Source organism: Pseudoliparis swirei, chromosome 20 (genome assembly GCF_029220125.1).
Source record: "Pseudoliparis swirei isolate HS2019 ecotype Mariana Trench chromosome 20, NWPU_hadal_v1, whole genome shotgun sequence".
Taxonomy (NCBI): Eukaryota; Metazoa; Chordata; class Actinopteri; order Perciformes; family Liparidae; genus Pseudoliparis; species Pseudoliparis swirei.
Window position 1 is genome coordinate 7118702 of NC_079407.1, and position 15671 is coordinate 7134372.

The window sequence follows — 15671 nt, forward strand, 5'->3', positions numbered from 1 at the left end:
GATAGACAAACAAAACAAAAAAAATCAACAGTCAACATAGTGCAATAATGTAACCATTACATGTACAATATAAGATAAAATATAGTGCACACACATAACAGTGCTGTGGACAACATACTGTAAGTGTGTGTTTAAGTGTAATCTGTGTTAATGTGACATGTGAAATTAGATGTTAAATATTAAGAATAAAGAGGTGTTCACGGGAGTGACTGGAAGGAAATTGTCCTGACTGTCATCCCCAGGACAACTTCGTTATTTAAAATAACAATAATAATAACAAATGTCTAGCAAGTCTTCATCAATGTGATCAATCAAGCAACTTTTCCTGGGGATGGGTGGGTGTCCTCTTCATAGTTACCTTATAGAACCCCCATAGAGCCACTTAAACAGAACACTTTAATATTTTAAGTTGAGTGAGAATACATGCTAATATTTACATTACTTTACCTGTCAAATGACCACATTAGGGGAAGTCAGGAGTATGATATGTGACGCCCCTCCCACTGATGTCCTGGTCAACCAATCAATTGTCTGACAAGCAGGGTGGTCAGCTGATTAGGCTCACCTGGGCCCTTCAGCTGTAAGAGCTGGTCTAAGAACTCAAGTGTTTCAGCTGACAGCCGCTCTGCATTGTTGTAGTTTATTTTTTTGCACCGTCAACATATCCGCAGCAAACATGCCACCCAGGCACGCACTGGTGAAAACACATCTGGCTTTTTCGGGTGGGAGCAGTTCTTGTATTTTGAATGTTCATTTGGAAACTTGCCGTCCACTATTTCAGTCATGTGGTAAATTATTTGCCAATTTACTGGATCAGAGGTTGCTGGGTGGGGGACCGGTTCTGGTAAGATGGATGCTGGAGGTATGTTGTCACTATCCATATGGGAATGTGTCTCAACGCCGTTCTAGTGGAAAGGGAACTATATATTTATATTTTGAGACTGTAAGAAAGGTGTGTTTTGCTGTTTCTGTCTTCTATTCTTGCCGTTGGTGTTTTTCAGATCTCAAGGTGGAACCTCGTTTTGGTCAACCTCGGCAGTCGGCTGTCTGACATGTGAGGGTTGTCAGCTGATTAGTGTCGCCTGGGCCCTTGAGCTAAACAATCGGGTCAATTTGTTCGCTCTCTTCCTTCCTGCACTTGACATCCACTCTTCATCGTATTTGTTTTGCACCTCCACAACACGCATGCCACACTCTCTCTTTTCATTGCCGACGTGCTTGTTTCCATTATTTGCGTTGACCTTTTTTTCGAAGCTGACGTCTCGCCTCCTGACGCAACCCCTGAGCTAGTTTGTGTCAGTTGATAATTGAATGAAACATTTATTTAAGCAGTAAATGATTACCTTGAATCTTTTACCTTGAATACATATCAACGGTTCTGAAAATTCACTATTTTGCGACGGCAAAAAACTCAGACCCTTGATCCCCCCCGCCTCCTCCTTTCTATTAATATGCTGTATTCGCTGCCGGTCTCTTCTGCCAGTCTGAATTACCAACTGCCCTCCTCAAGGTCCCCCTCCCCCCATCCGGCCGCCTGTCACCCAGCGGAGCTATCTGAAAGAACAGCTTAACTTTATGTTGAAAGCCATGACTGAAGTCTCAAATTAGACCGCACCGAACCGTGGGTTGGCCAGTAGAAAGTGACCGCATGGCAAACACCTGCCTGTGTTCATCACGGACGGTTTCTGCATGAGAGAGATTGAACCTCTCCACTGATGGGTTAACTTCCCCCCCCACACACTCCCTCTCTCCTCTGTTTCTGTATCTCTCTCTTAGGGAGACTGGAAAAGGCAGAGGGAGTCGTGGTGGGAGCGCCGTCTCGTGGCGATGAGCCGGGCTGCACCGGGAGCTGGATTTATGGCACGCAGCTGTTGAGCGGCTGACAGACGAGTGAGTGGCTCAAGCGCTGCTGCTTCTCAAGCTGCTCTTACCAGCTCGAGCTCCGCTTGCCGTAGGAAAGAGGACCGCTGTGCCCAGACGCTCACACAACGGTGAGTACTCTTTCACAAATACCGTCATTTTGTTTCTTTCAGAACTTCCTCTTAATGTTTTTTTTATAAAGGCAAACCCTTTCACTGTAGTGCACTGGGTCGCTCAATGTGTTTTCTTTTTTCTCTTCTTCTTCTTTGTGTCTCACAATGTGCCGTGGACCACTTTTGTAGTTTAGGGGAAAAGTGTTTCAGGTTGCCGGATGTCTGCGGTTTTACCGTACATGGCCAGAAAGATTGGAATACAAAAATAACCTTCGCAAAAGAGCACCTCACTCATGCTTTGTGTGCAGTACAATGTCTTCTCATTTTCCTTTGGTTATACCCATGTAGTGTGTGTGTGTGTGTGTCTTTGTGTGTGTCCGTCCTGTGCTGCCTTTTTAAATATAGTTCACAATGCCGAGTCCTATTTTTAGAAGTTAAGGCATCAAAGTGGAGACACGACGCCATCTCCTCTCGACACAAACTTCAGCCCTGTGCTCGGCTTTCCATCGCTCCTCGCTCCACACACACACAACTCCTGAGCATTCCTCGGGGAGCGCTCTCCACAATTTGAGCTTTACGAACTCTCTGAAACCTTTGGCATTTGGTTTCTGCTTAGAGGGAAACCTGGATTCTAAATTACTGCCGGACTCTGTGGATCCGGTCTCTCGTCCTCTCAGAGGTCAGGGGCGGAGACCGAGCCAAGCAAGGAGCATCACTTGTTTAAGGTTAATTGAAAGGGTGAGAAGTGCTCTTCGATTTCGGGAGCAAGGGACTCCGTTTGAGGTCTGCAGTGTCTTTTGGAAACTTGCATTTTAGTCTCTCGTGGTATCGAATCCATATTTGTTTGAGATCTCATTTAAAACAACCAGTTTCTCACCAGGAGCCCTGAAAAAGACACGGGCCCGATGAAAACTGTTTTCCTCGAGAAGGTCGAACCGTCTTTCCGATCAAAGTCCATAAATTGAGCATTCCTGGCACGTGAGCAGGGAGACCGTTCGGGGAGTGTTTTTATTTGGGTTGCTATGGAAGGAGCAGTTTGTGGCTGAGGAGCCGGCGGTTACTCTGAAACTGGAGCTGGAAGACGCCTCTGAAGAGCGAGCTTCAAAAGTGCTTCCTCTTCCCACTGCCGCTGGAGTACAGCGTCCATTTAGTGCCTTCATTTGAAGTCATTAGACTGGGTTTAATTTAAATCCATTAACACCATAATGAAGAAACCCCGAGCTCTTCCACCCTCACCACTCATTTGCCCAAAGTGCAGAGTGGGCTGATCAACATGCTAACATGCAAATGATCTGTGGTTGTTAATGGGTTTAGTGTGGGGATATTGGAATCGGTCAATGTAACAGACTCTAATTCGTCTTGGTCCTCTTTTGAGCCTCAATGGAGGACACCTTTTACTTTACTCTTTCTCTTCTCCGTTCAATGTGTCATCATAACTCCTACTCCAGTGTGCTTGATACATTTAAATGAGGGAAAATGACCATTTACATAACTTACTACTCGGCAACCTTTGATCTCCTCTCCCTTGTGGAGAAGACACAGTCATCCCCCCCTCACCACCCTCCATCTCCTTTATTCAGAGAAATTTAATTAGTTTGGTCGTGAAATAAGGGCCATTCATCACAGCTGGGCTTGCAGGCCGCGTGACGGGTCCTGTGGAGAGGCGGGTTCGGTCATAGAAAAACACTCAGCCGTTTTATGAAAACGCATCTCCTCCCTGTGTTTACGGCAACACAACGAGCTGTGGAAACTATAGGCTTTTTATGATCTAGCTCTCTAAAATATCTCCCGGAGCTCAGACCCCAGCAGCGAGCACGTTGGCTTTTTATATTCATCACCACTTGCTGAGAGGGCGGAATATTTACCTCCATTATTTCCAGAAACGCAGCTTATTTCAGTTTGTTCATACTGTATGCGGAGTCTGTCGGGCCCCCCCCCCCCCTCCCCCCCAGCTTGCAGCCCCTTCACATGAGAGTCGCAGCGTGATGATGCGCCCGGCTGAACATCTGTTAATGTCAAATGGTTTGAAAAGTGTCTCCTTAACATGATGGAAACCACCTTTACTGTGGCAGTAAGATGCAACATCTGTCTCATATGTAAATCAGCTGCTGGATGAACACGGCTTAGACGACCTCCACGGCTTTGTTTGGATAACTCTTCCTATGACGTTTTTATATGTGGCAAGTATTAAGTATTGAAGAGGAGTTTGTTGCTTGGAAAAGCTGAAGTCTGTCTTTGCTTCTGCCGGTTGAGGGTGTTTTTTCTATTAACTCATAATAATCTTCAACCGACTGCATTTTCTCCAGGCCCTGTCCTCGGACAAAAGCAGCTTTCTCTGCATCTTGTGTCAGGTTATTAATGCAGATTATTCTCCTCTGTACACACAGACACACACACACACACACACACACACACACCAACGGTGTCGTTGTGAAATCTGTCCCTGAGGTTCCTTGTTGTCAGATGGTCTAAATGTGCTGACGAAGGGGTTTGCTCAGGGGTCCTGCTTTCCAGCAGTCGGAGCTCCGCTTGCCCTCTCGTGAGCTGAATACACAAATCTCCGTAATGCCAGAGCAGCCTATTACTCATCAATAATAGAAAAAAATAAAAACAACCCCAGGTTTCTCTTCAGCACTGTAGCCAGGCTGACAGAGAGTCACAGCTCTGTGGAGCCGAGCATTCCTATAAACCTTAGTGGTAATGACTTTATGAACTTCTTTAATGAAAAGATTTTAACTATTAGGGACAAGATTAATAATCTCTTGCCCATAACCAGTGCCAATCTGTCCTCAAGTGGAATGGCCTTGGAAACCGCTGTATGCCCTGGTGTATATTTGGAGGGATTTTCTCCTATCAACCGTGACCAATTATTTTCAACGGTTTCTACTTCGAACACGTCTACCTGTCTCTTGGACCCCATCCCGTCGAGGCTGCTTAAAGACGTTTTGCCTTTAATTGGCGGCTCTCTATTAGATATTATCAATGTGTCTCTGCTAACAGGCCACGTACCACACTCCTTCAAGGTGGCTGTTATTAAACCTCTCCTGAAGAAGCCCACTCTGGATCCAGAGGTATTGGCTAACTACAGACCGATCTCTAACCTCCCTTCCTCTCCAAGATCCTTGAGAAAGTTGTCGCAAATCAGTTGTGCGACTTTCTACATCATAATAGTTTATTTGAGAAATTTCAATCAGGATTTAGAAAACACCACAGCACCGAGGCGGCACTGGTGAAAATTACAAATGACCTCTTAATGGCAGCAGATAAAGGACTCCTCTCTGTCCTGGTCTTGTTAGACCTTAGTGCTGCATTCGACACCATTGACCATGACATCCTGTTACAGAGACTGGAGCAGTCGATTGGCATTTCAGGCACGGCACTAATTTGGTTTAAATCCTATTTATCAGATCGATCTCAGTTTGTATTTGTAAACGATGACGCCTCGATAACCACCAACGTTAATCACGGAGTTCCACAAGGTTCTGTGCTTGGACCAATTTTATTTACCTTATACATGCTTCCTTTGGGCAATATTATCAGGAAACACTCCATAAACTTTCATTGTTATGCAGATGACACTCAACTATATTTATCGATAAAACCAGAGGAGAGCAACCAACTCTGTAAAATTCAAGCATGTCTTAAAGACATAAAAACATGGATGACCTGCAACTTCTTGATGTTAAACTCAGACAAAACCGAAGTAATTTTAATCGGCCCTGAGCACCTCAGAGATCAATTATCTGGTGATGTGGATTCTGTAGACGGCATTGCCCTGGCATCCAACACCACTGTAAAGAATCTTGGCGTTATCTTTGATCGGGACTTGTCCTTTAACTCCCACGTAAAGCAAATCTCAAGGACTGCATTCTTTCATCTACGTAATATTTCAAAAATCAGGCACATCTTGTCTCAAAAGATGCAGAAAAATTGGTTCAGCGTTCGTTACTTGAGACTGGATTACTGCAACTCCTTATTAGCAGGCTGCTCTAATAAATCTCTTAGGTCCCTCAGTTGATCCAGAATGCTGCAGCTCGTGTTCTCACTAAAACTAAGAAAGAGATCACATCACTCCTGCACTAGCTGCTCTGCACTGGCTCCCAGTAAAATCAAGAATCACTTTTAAAATTCTTCTCTTAACCTACAAAGCCTTGATTGGTGATGCTCCATCATATCTTAAGGAGCTTGTCGTACCATATTGCCCCACTAGAGCTCGCTCACTAAATGCGGGACTACTTGTAGTTCCTAGAGTCTTAAAAAGTAGAATGGGAGCCAGAGCCTTTAGTTATCAAGCTCCTCTTTTATGGAACCAGCTTCCAATTTCAGTCCGGGAGGCAGACACAGTCACCTCGTTTAAGAGTAGACTTAAGACCTTCCTCTTTGACAGAGCTTATAGTTAGGGCTGAATCAGGTTTGCCCTGGTCCAGCCCCTTGATATGCTGCTATAGGCTTATAGCTGTCGGGGGACGTTTTAGGATGCACTGAGTATCTATCTCCTCTTTTTCTCACCTTAAGGATGAATTTTCATCTCTCACTCACACGTTACTAACTCTGCTTTCCCCACGGAAGTCCTTTTGACTTTACGTCTCATGGGGTCTTCGGACCCTATGAGACGGCATAGATCCTATCTGCCTGATGGATCGTCTGGGTCGTGGAATTCCTGCTCATGACTACGCCACTGTCCTGTTGAGACTCCGCCCTCCTCCTCCCCACCGCCATCTGCCTGATGGATCGTGGAGGTCTCCATCGTGGAATATGCCTACTATGAACTATTCATACACTCTGTCATATTCATTGAATGTATTTTAACTCTAAATCTGTCCTTCTGTACACATTACATCTATTGCATCTGTCCATCCTAGGAGAGGGATCCTCCTCTGTTGCTCTCCTCCAGGTTTCTTCCCTTTTTTTCCCCCTGAAGGGTTATTTGGGAGTTTTTCCTGGTCCGATGTGAGGTTTTGGGGCAGGGATGTCTATGTGTACAGATTGTAAAGCACTCCGAGACAAATTTGTAATTTGTGAAATTGGGCTATACAAATAAACTGAATTGAATTGAATTGTAATACTTGCTGTGGTGGGAAATATGCCCACTTCCATCTCCTTGGTTTGTGTCACTGATGGCCTGCTGCTGCGTAGCCAGAAAGTACGTGGCAGTTTCCTTTCCGAGGAAAAATGAAAACTCCCTCCGAAAGAAAACGTCTGGAAGTTCTGTCAAGTTTTCCATTGGTGCAAAGAGCCAGATGTCCAGCGGGTCTGTGCATGAGCTCATGATTGATGAACTGGACGTTGTATGGATGGAGGTACACAACTAAAAGGAAAGGCTTGACCCGAACATGTGTGCATTTACATTGTACAGGATGTGTAAAAGCTGCTTGTCAGAGATGGAAGTCAACCTCAGATCAAAATCATCGGAAAGATCAGTTGCTTTTTCAAATTTATTTCAGATATTGTCTGAATTAATGCTCAAAACCATATTCAAAACCATTTTTCATGGCTATGTAATAGGCTACAAACGCACCTCTTTCAACTGGAAAGCAAGAAGCGATGAATGAAGTCAAAGTGGTGTTGTGACTTGTCCTCCAATCGGGAAAATGACTTTCAGCTAATATTTTTAGCTTTTCCGGCTCATGGCGTTAACATTTTAGTTGACAAGCTGCTGGAGACAGTGCAGCATTCAGCAACTTTGATATTTCCCATAAGAGTTGATGGAAACGTGAAGTATAAATGCTCGTGTTCCGTACCTGCTGTGTTGGAAAAAGCAGTGATTGCAGCTCTAACTGAGATACAGTGTTGGTTTTCGTCAACGTAAGAGCTTACGTATTTTCTGTATTAATAGTTGCCGTTTCCCTGACCCCAGACAACACCAACTCTGTGACGTGTTGTTTTCCAATCTGTCTGAACAGCTTGAAAAAGTGAAGCGTGTGTGTCTTTAACATCTGCGTCTGCTGTCCGTGTACCCCCATGTGATGCGCCCAGTCGGCAGATGGTGCGGGAGCAGTATGTCACCACCACCCAGGGCAGCAGCTCGCCCAGGCCGGTGCCCGACAACGTCTACAAGATCGGCATCTACGGCTGGAGGAAGCGCTGCCTCTACCTGTTTGTCCTGCTGCTCATCATCATTCTGGTGGTGAACTTTGCCCTCACCATCTGGATCGTCAGGGTGATGCGGTTCAACACGGTACGCATGACGGGCCTCGGCACTACGAATAGCTTTCATTCCGTTCTTTTTCCCCCTTTCCTTCTGGAACTGGGCGACATGGAGAAAATCAAATATCGCTATTTTTGTCCCAGTAACTCAACAGAAAGGTAGACATTTTCATTTTTTCTTTTTTTAGTAAATTTCTACATTTCTGTTTTTTTCTGTCAAGATGGGGTGCTGAGTGAACTTTAATGAGAAATGAAATGAACTTTTTTGATTTTAGCAAATGGCTGCAATAAAACAAAGAATGTAAAGGGGTCTGAATACTTTCCGTACCCACTGTATAGCAGGGTTGACTATTGGTGCTTTCGCAAAACATTTACACAATGAGATTTATCGATAAATAACCATTAATAATGTTGACGTAAAGGTAAATATCAGGGTAGTCTTGGAGGTTTAGTAAATTACATCACTTTACTGTAATACAGCCTTTAAAACCAAGAAAAGGCAACACTCTTGCCATATTACGATATCCAAAAATAAGACGGTATCTATTCTCATGTCGATCTCCTGCCCAGACCTCTTTTTATCTTCTGTGTTTATGTCGTCACTTTCAATTTTTGTTTTTATTTTTATTGTGTATCCATCACATTGACCCAAATGGTCCTGAACATGATATCTCAGATTAGCAGCAGTATTAGCTATAATTAACTGATAATTGGAAACAAGGAAGTTCATGTTGTGTCAAGTCCAGATGGAAACCATGGATTCCTGAATTGCCTGCACAGCTGAATCTACGGTCTATTTGAGTCCAATTCACATTGTGGTTGGATGAAAATATCTAAACTTATAATACCCTAACCTGCCATATGTTTGATTCTTACTTGGCAGATAAAGCGGTTCAGCTGATTTACGGCCAATATTTCTGCTTCACTTGCACATTCTTATTTCCCTGTTTTTTTGGGGGTGTTTTTTTTTTAACCTGCCTTGTTGAACATTGACCTGGATCCATGTTTCTTTGTTTTGGATGTAGGAAGGGATGGGCCTCCTCCAGGTGAACCCGGACGGGGTCAAGCTGCAGGATGGCGAGTCCGAGTTTCTTTTCCCCGTCTACGCTCAGGAGATCCACTCCAGAGAAGTAGGATAATCAGGAATTTGCACTTTTCTTTTTGCTCCACATTCTACTTTGCATTTCCCCGTTTGCCCTCTGCTCTCCTCCGCCTATCTTTTTCCTGCTCATTCTCACACTTGTGGTTGTCAAGTAGCCTGACAGCCTTCCCATTATTGCATCTCACTGTTTACCACATTCAAACCTGATTGTGAGTTGGGTCTGTGCAGAGTAAACGTACGGTCAGCGTTTAAATGTAATTCGAGCGTTTATGATTCATCTGTAGTGAGTGAATTGCATATTTCTGACGACTCTTTTTGGGAGATGTGTCAAAACAAACTGGATTTAGCTTTCCCACTCGGCGCACATGGTGTGCAGCGAGCTCCCCATTAACCTCGGGGATATTAGCGGTGGGAAGTAGTTTACGGTCTACCCGCTTAGGAGCAGATGGGAACACTTTACTGCAGTTGTTTACATGTTATGTCTTTTCTTGCTTTTAGCAGCAATTTTTTTTGCATTCTTTTTTCTTTATAGGCCTCATTAAAAAGGTAATGTATTCCTCATTCATGGACTGCCACTTTCTCTAATGTAGCCAATGGAGTTCTAATGAGATTCAGGATTTCATTGTTCACGGAATTCCCTTACAGCTGCATAGGACCAGTGAATTATTTTTTAATGTCATTTAAAAACGATTCTTTAAAGGTTTTTCATACGTTTGTTAAAAAAACACATACCATATAAATGTACATGGTTTGTTTTGCAGGATATATTTGTGTCAAGTGTGATGATTATGAGTTTTATTCACGTTAAAGCAAAAAGTGATTGTTACTCTGATCAAACTTGTATAAAGTTGTCCAATTCTACCTATTCTTTCACATAATTAAGCTCCATGTAAAGAAAAAAAAGTGTCTTGTTGTAAATGTACAGTATCAGTTGAATAAACAAACCATGCTAAAATGTATATTTTTTTATTTTTTCAGGACTCTTCGCTTCTCGTGCACTCATCGGAAAATGTTTCGCTTAACGCCCGCAATGAAAACGGTGACGTCACAGGGAGGATATCTGTGGGTAAGAGCCTGAAAGAAGACACGTGTACACACAAGGACACATGAAGCTCTCGGGCCTCCCAGAGTATCCCATTGATGTATGAGGGCAATAGTAAAGTCATTCATGCACTTGTCCTGCGACGATTCCTCATCCAACATTTACAGTGACAAGAAGCAGTCTTTCCATTTATAATCTCTTCGATTTCCATTTAAAATCCATTAAATGCACAATTCCTGTCTCTCTGCCGTGGCTTCTGGGTCGTTCTACATTACACTCAGAGGATCGTATTTGTGTGTCCTTTATGTCTCGCCAATGTTGGGGTCTTTTGTTATAATTAAAAGGCCAACAAATGACCCACCTAATTGCGGCGTTCCACAGTGCCGCTCCGTGTCTTTGATCATTAAGCCGTGAAAAGGGGAACATGCCGGTTCACAGTTGTAGGTGCTGAAGTTAAATATCTCACTGACTGATCGACCTGCTTAAGAATGGTCTCTCCCAGGGCTGAGAGCGTTAATGTGTCCGAGGTTATTCGACTTAACCCTTCACTACATCAGTTTGAGCCGTACTGTGGTGACACGGATTCCACATTTATTTTCATAAAGTGGTTGTTTACCCCCTTTTTTTCCCCCACCGTCTGTGAGGTGGTTGAAATTTTCACGTAGCAATGCCTGACTCTGCTTTATTATATTCTCTAAGCGCTGCAGATATGATGAGTGTGAGGAGGAGCGCGAGAGAGAGATATGATTTTGGATTGTAATATTTCCAAACCCCTTCAGGTATGCTTGCTTGTTTTTGTTGTTGCAGGTCCAACGGAGGCTCAGGGATACACTCGAAATCTGCTCATTAGCTCCCTCAATGACGACATGCTGTTCAGCGCAGATGGCGACCAGGCTGTGATTGGACCAGACAAACTACGAGTCACAGGTATACAAACACCTGCTGCTTCTTCCTTGGAAAGATCGCACTCCTCTTGGCGGAAATGTTTTTTCAGATTTGGAAAAAACAACAACATGGACGACAGATCTGAACACAATAGGAGTAATGTGGTGCGATGGCGGATATCTGTGAGACAATCCAGCGACGGAGGACAAAGACGGATGCAGCCATTTTCATAATCATTCATGTCATTCTGTTGACTGCATGGATATCTCTAGATATACTCAAAAGCACAATTTCATATAAATGAAATGTCAAGAGCTCGGTTATCTACACCTGAGCATGCATTAATGTCTTGTTGGTGAGATCCATCACATTAAGATTCTCCTAAAAAATATTTTTTTCATGTGCGATTTTGAAGCAACAAAATACATCTCACACCTCAGTACCACACACGTGTTGTAATATTACACATAAAGTGTTAATGGTTAAGAATAACAGGCGATTATCACACTGCGCCACCCCTGATTGTCCTCTCTGTCCTGCTCCCTCCTACTGTCTTTGTGTGTATGTGTGTAATGATTATGTTGTGGGTCACTGACCACACTCTGTGTGGCTGATTAATGTTGAAGGATGTCATCGCCAGTGTGAGCTGATTGCTAAATTATACCCAAGGCCATTTTTTTTTTTTTTTACGGCTTCACAAATTGAAGTAACGCACAGTGGAAACAAGTCTGCAGCCTGCCTAGCAGCTGGACTGATGCTCAGCGAGGCTTTGAGCTTAATGGCAACGCTCACATGCTGATTTTAATCTAAACCACACGTCACAATTTATAACAAAACACAAAGTACGTCACATATTCAGTGGTTGATATTTCACTAAAAGCCAAATATCTGACTTGATCTAAAACCAGGGGGTCCCTTAAATCAGTATTCATCCTTTTGGGACCATGAATTAATAGTTCAGATATTTCCGTCTGGACCAAAGCGATGGACTGACCGACATCCCGAGGGGTCACGCTTCTATCGGGACCAGAAATGTAACCGTTCAAATGCTGCAGATTCTTTGCGTGTTGTTCATGAGATACCAATCTTCAGGAGTTGAACATATTTGAGTCTATTTTAAAATGCTAGATGGCAGACAAGTGGTGTTTTGGAAATGCAGGGCAACGTGCATTTCAGCAATGAAAAGCTCTGAGCGTATTTATTTAAAATATGACACGGCTATAGAATCAGTCTACAGGTGTGTGTGTGTGTGTGCATCGGACCCTCGGACTGCAGGAGATTCTTTCACACACCTTGATACACTCGTTCTCTCCATCAGGGCCTGAAGGAGCTCTGTTCCAGCATTCAGTGGAGGTGCCCCTGCTGAAATCTGAACTTTTGAAAGACCTGAGGTGAGCAATGTGGCCATCTTGTACGTGTCATCTTACGGGAGAATGCATTTTGACTAAAATTCTGAAGGAAGATATTCAGAACGGAGTCAAGTCCTTTATGCATGACATCCACTGAAGTAATATACATCTAGCCATGTTCCACATATACGTCGGCCTATAATTTCACCGTTCTCAGCATGTCTTGACTGAGCTGCATGTGAAATGAAACTAAAAGAGGATATTTTTAGTAGTCTTATAAATATATACGAGGACAGATAAACATTAAGCATGTACTTGTAATGCTGAGCTGTTTTGTTTTAGGCTGGAGTCTCCGACTCGCTCGCTCACTCTGGAGGCGCCAAAAGGAGTTTATTTCAAAGCGCTGGCCGGCAACATTGAAGCTGCTTCGAACATGGACGTCATTCTGCAGTCGACTATAGGACTGGTAAGAAAAGCAATGTTCTCTTCTCAGTCTTCAACATATCAACTTCAAGTTCTGTTTTTTTGGCTTTTCTTTTGGATTACCAAATGAATATCTACAGTATGCTTTTATGCTGCTTCACGCTCCTCTAATCAATCAGTCACACCTGGGAGCTTTTCATCCAAGTGAGCCTCACTCCAGTGCAATTTGACAGTAGCTCTGTATTTTCCATTTGTTTGACGTTTTTGGTCCAAAATACCTTCCAGATTGCTCCGAGAGAGCTCAACACACTGACATTATACGTCAGGCTTTCAGTCAATCTTATTTGTGTGCATGAGAAGTTCTTTATGAACCTCATTAACCTTTTGAGCACTGTAGGTCGGCGAGTGGTGTCGTGATTTGTAGTTTCCGTGTTTAGAGAGTTTTGGGGATAGTGGCAAAATAAAGCATTTGTATCACAGGCACTGATTTGACCTAAAGCGGTGCATTTATGACCATTTTATTACGGGGTATTAAAACAACCTCTTTGCTATTTTCTTGCAGTAGGGAAGAACACTGGCTTTGAATCTGCACTGAACTTGTCCTTAGTATTTATTTTGATCTGTGTGTGTGTGTGTGTATTGTCCTTGCCCGCCACGCTGTGCAGCTGGTGCTGGATGCTGAGACGGTGCGCATGCCGAGCTTGCCCAAGAGCGAAGGAGGGGTTTCTGGAAATGCTGATGGTCTCCATGAGGTCTGCGTTTGTCCCAGCGGCAAGCTCTTCCTGTCTAAGGCTGGGGTCACCTCCACTTGCAGCGAGTATCAGGACTGCTAAAAAGACTGTGACGAGGTCATCGTTTTTTTCATCTCTGTAGATCTTCTGGGAGGCAGCAAGCACAACTGTTTATATTTGGCCTGGAGATTCTTTTCCTTTTAAAATCTTTATACCACAGTGGGTCTCTGATGATCGCAGAGATAAGATCCCACTGGCACATCGAGGCCTGTAAAAATACAAATGCCTGCTGGCGTACATGTAGGAGATGTCATGAAATGCATCCTTTTAGTGGCATTTATGATCTTCTAACCATTTAGCTGAAACTCATCTTTCCAAATGTATTAGCATCAGAGCTTTGTAAAGAGGTTTTTTTTTACACACACACAGTATCATGGCTGGGCAATGAGGAGCTGGTAACGGCTTACATCCTATGCAATATTATCTTGTGGTGCAATAAATAAATTGACTCATATCAAGGGTTTGGAATAAGACACGTTTTCTCAAATGCAGATGAATGTTATTTTGGTCTACCTGTGCCCTCCTGGGTCCAAGCCCTTGGTGTGTATGATTGTGCTTGTCTTGGTGTTCAGCATGTCTTTATTTAATTGGGGGGGGGGGGACATTTTGTGAAATGTTGGTAAATATCTTGTCATTGTCACTTCAGAGTTTTCTTATTTTATTTGAGTAAAACACGAGGCCTCAGACTTTTTAAGATTTGAGAATAAAAAGTGTTTATGGTACCATGAAGTGTTTCTAGTGCGGTATAATGTGTGTGTGCAAGTATATTTAGATTTTATTTACTACACATATATTTGTTTTGGCCTTTATAATTTTAAGCCCCACTTAAGCATGTAATCATGCCTTAGATCATGCGTAACCTCATTTACAGTCAAGGGTCTATGACCGGAAACTTTAACATGGAAGCAAAAACTCAACATTTCTCATGGACTAAATGTAATTATGGGTAGTTTATGATTCTGTTTTTGTTCTGGTAGTTTGATTTGAAAACAATGGTGGCATTTAAGTGTTGCTTTTAAGTCAAATGCCTTATTTTTTTACACAATATGCATGAGGGTGATGGACTACATTTGCGTCCGTGAGCTTAAGATTCTCTTTTCATTACATCAAAGAAGGCAATATTGTCTAATGGATGCATTGAATTTCTCATTATTTTAACTGCAAGACTGCATAAGTATTATCTCACAATTTTGTTATTACAATTTCTAAGTAGATGATTTGCAATTCTCACATTTTCTAGCATTTTTTGATAGTGTGTAATGTGTATTTATTTTTGTATGTTGAATAAACTTTGTGCTATTCTATGATGTATCTGTCGGAGCTCTTTTTTTCTCAGACTTGTTTTTCTGTGGACTGGTCTCACGTTTTGTGTTCAATCTTATGAACAAAAAGGCACCAAGCGACTGGCTGGCTTTTAATATATTTTATCATTTTCATAATGTCCACTCTTGGGTTCTTCTGTGCACTAAAGCTATAATGTGGGGATGGAAACAGTTTTGATCATTTCTTAACATGTTTATAGGCTCTCTCATGCACTCTAGTGGAAAAGCCCTGCAGTACCACAGTATTCAGTTTATTTTATATACACAAAATTGACTTCCAAGAGAGCTGCATTCTGATATTATTAGTGCATCCCAGTATAGCAGCACAGGTTTTACCTTTGTTTCAGTATAACAATGCAAATATTTTCAAATCCAATGTTTTCTTAAAATAGTTCAGACTATATAAAATAAGAAACATTAAAAAATATTTGTTTCGGCTCTAAAACGACACCATTACATAACTGGACTGCATTTCTAAAATAAAACAACGGGCAGCTTTGACTTTCCCATGCCAATAACACTAATCAGAGTATATTGAATTCAAATGTCTCCACTTACAGGAACAAATGTTTGGGGCTCTTTTGCTTTCAAACTTGAGCTAACATGTCATGTTTAAGAGACACTAATTTAAAAGTGC

General features: G+C 42.6%; 1 protein-coding gene across 2 annotated transcripts; it reads left to right on the forward strand.

Moving 5' to 3' along the window:
• Positions 1-995: 995 nt before the first annotated feature.
• On the forward strand, positions 996-15019 carry sgcg (sarcoglycan, gamma). Of its 2 annotated transcripts, XM_056442112.1 has the most exons (9): positions 996-1054; positions 1777-1991; positions 7950-8151; positions 9146-9250; positions 10201-10288; positions 11072-11191; positions 12468-12540; positions 12841-12964; positions 13587-15019. In XM_056442112.1, exons 3-9 carry the CDS (start codon positions 7957-7959, stop codon positions 13752-13754), a joined length of 873 nt encoding a protein of 290 aa, XP_056298087.1. In that variant the 5' UTR covers positions 996-1054; positions 1777-1991; positions 7950-7956; the 3' UTR covers positions 13755-15019. The 2 variants fall into 2 exon arrangements, with proteins under 2 accessions (XP_056298087.1, XP_056298086.1); XM_056442111.1 differs by lacking the exon at positions 996-1054 and having other exon boundaries at positions 1730-1991.
• Positions 15020-15671: the final 652 nt, after the last annotated feature.

Bases quoted from the DNA above. Each gene is read 5' to 3' on its own strand.
- sgcg (XM_056442112.1), top strand. From the start codon at position 7,957: ATGGTGCGGGAGCAGTATGTCACCACCACCCAGGGCAGCAGCTCGCCC. The intron at 10,289-11,071 runs GTAAGAGCCTGA...TTGTTGTTGCAG, and splicing joins CACAGGGAGGATATCTGTGG to GTCCAACGGAGGCTCAGGGA. The intron at 11,192-12,467 runs GTATACAAACAC...TCTCTCCATCAG, and splicing joins AGACAAACTACGAGTCACAG to GGCCTGAAGGAGCTCTGTTC.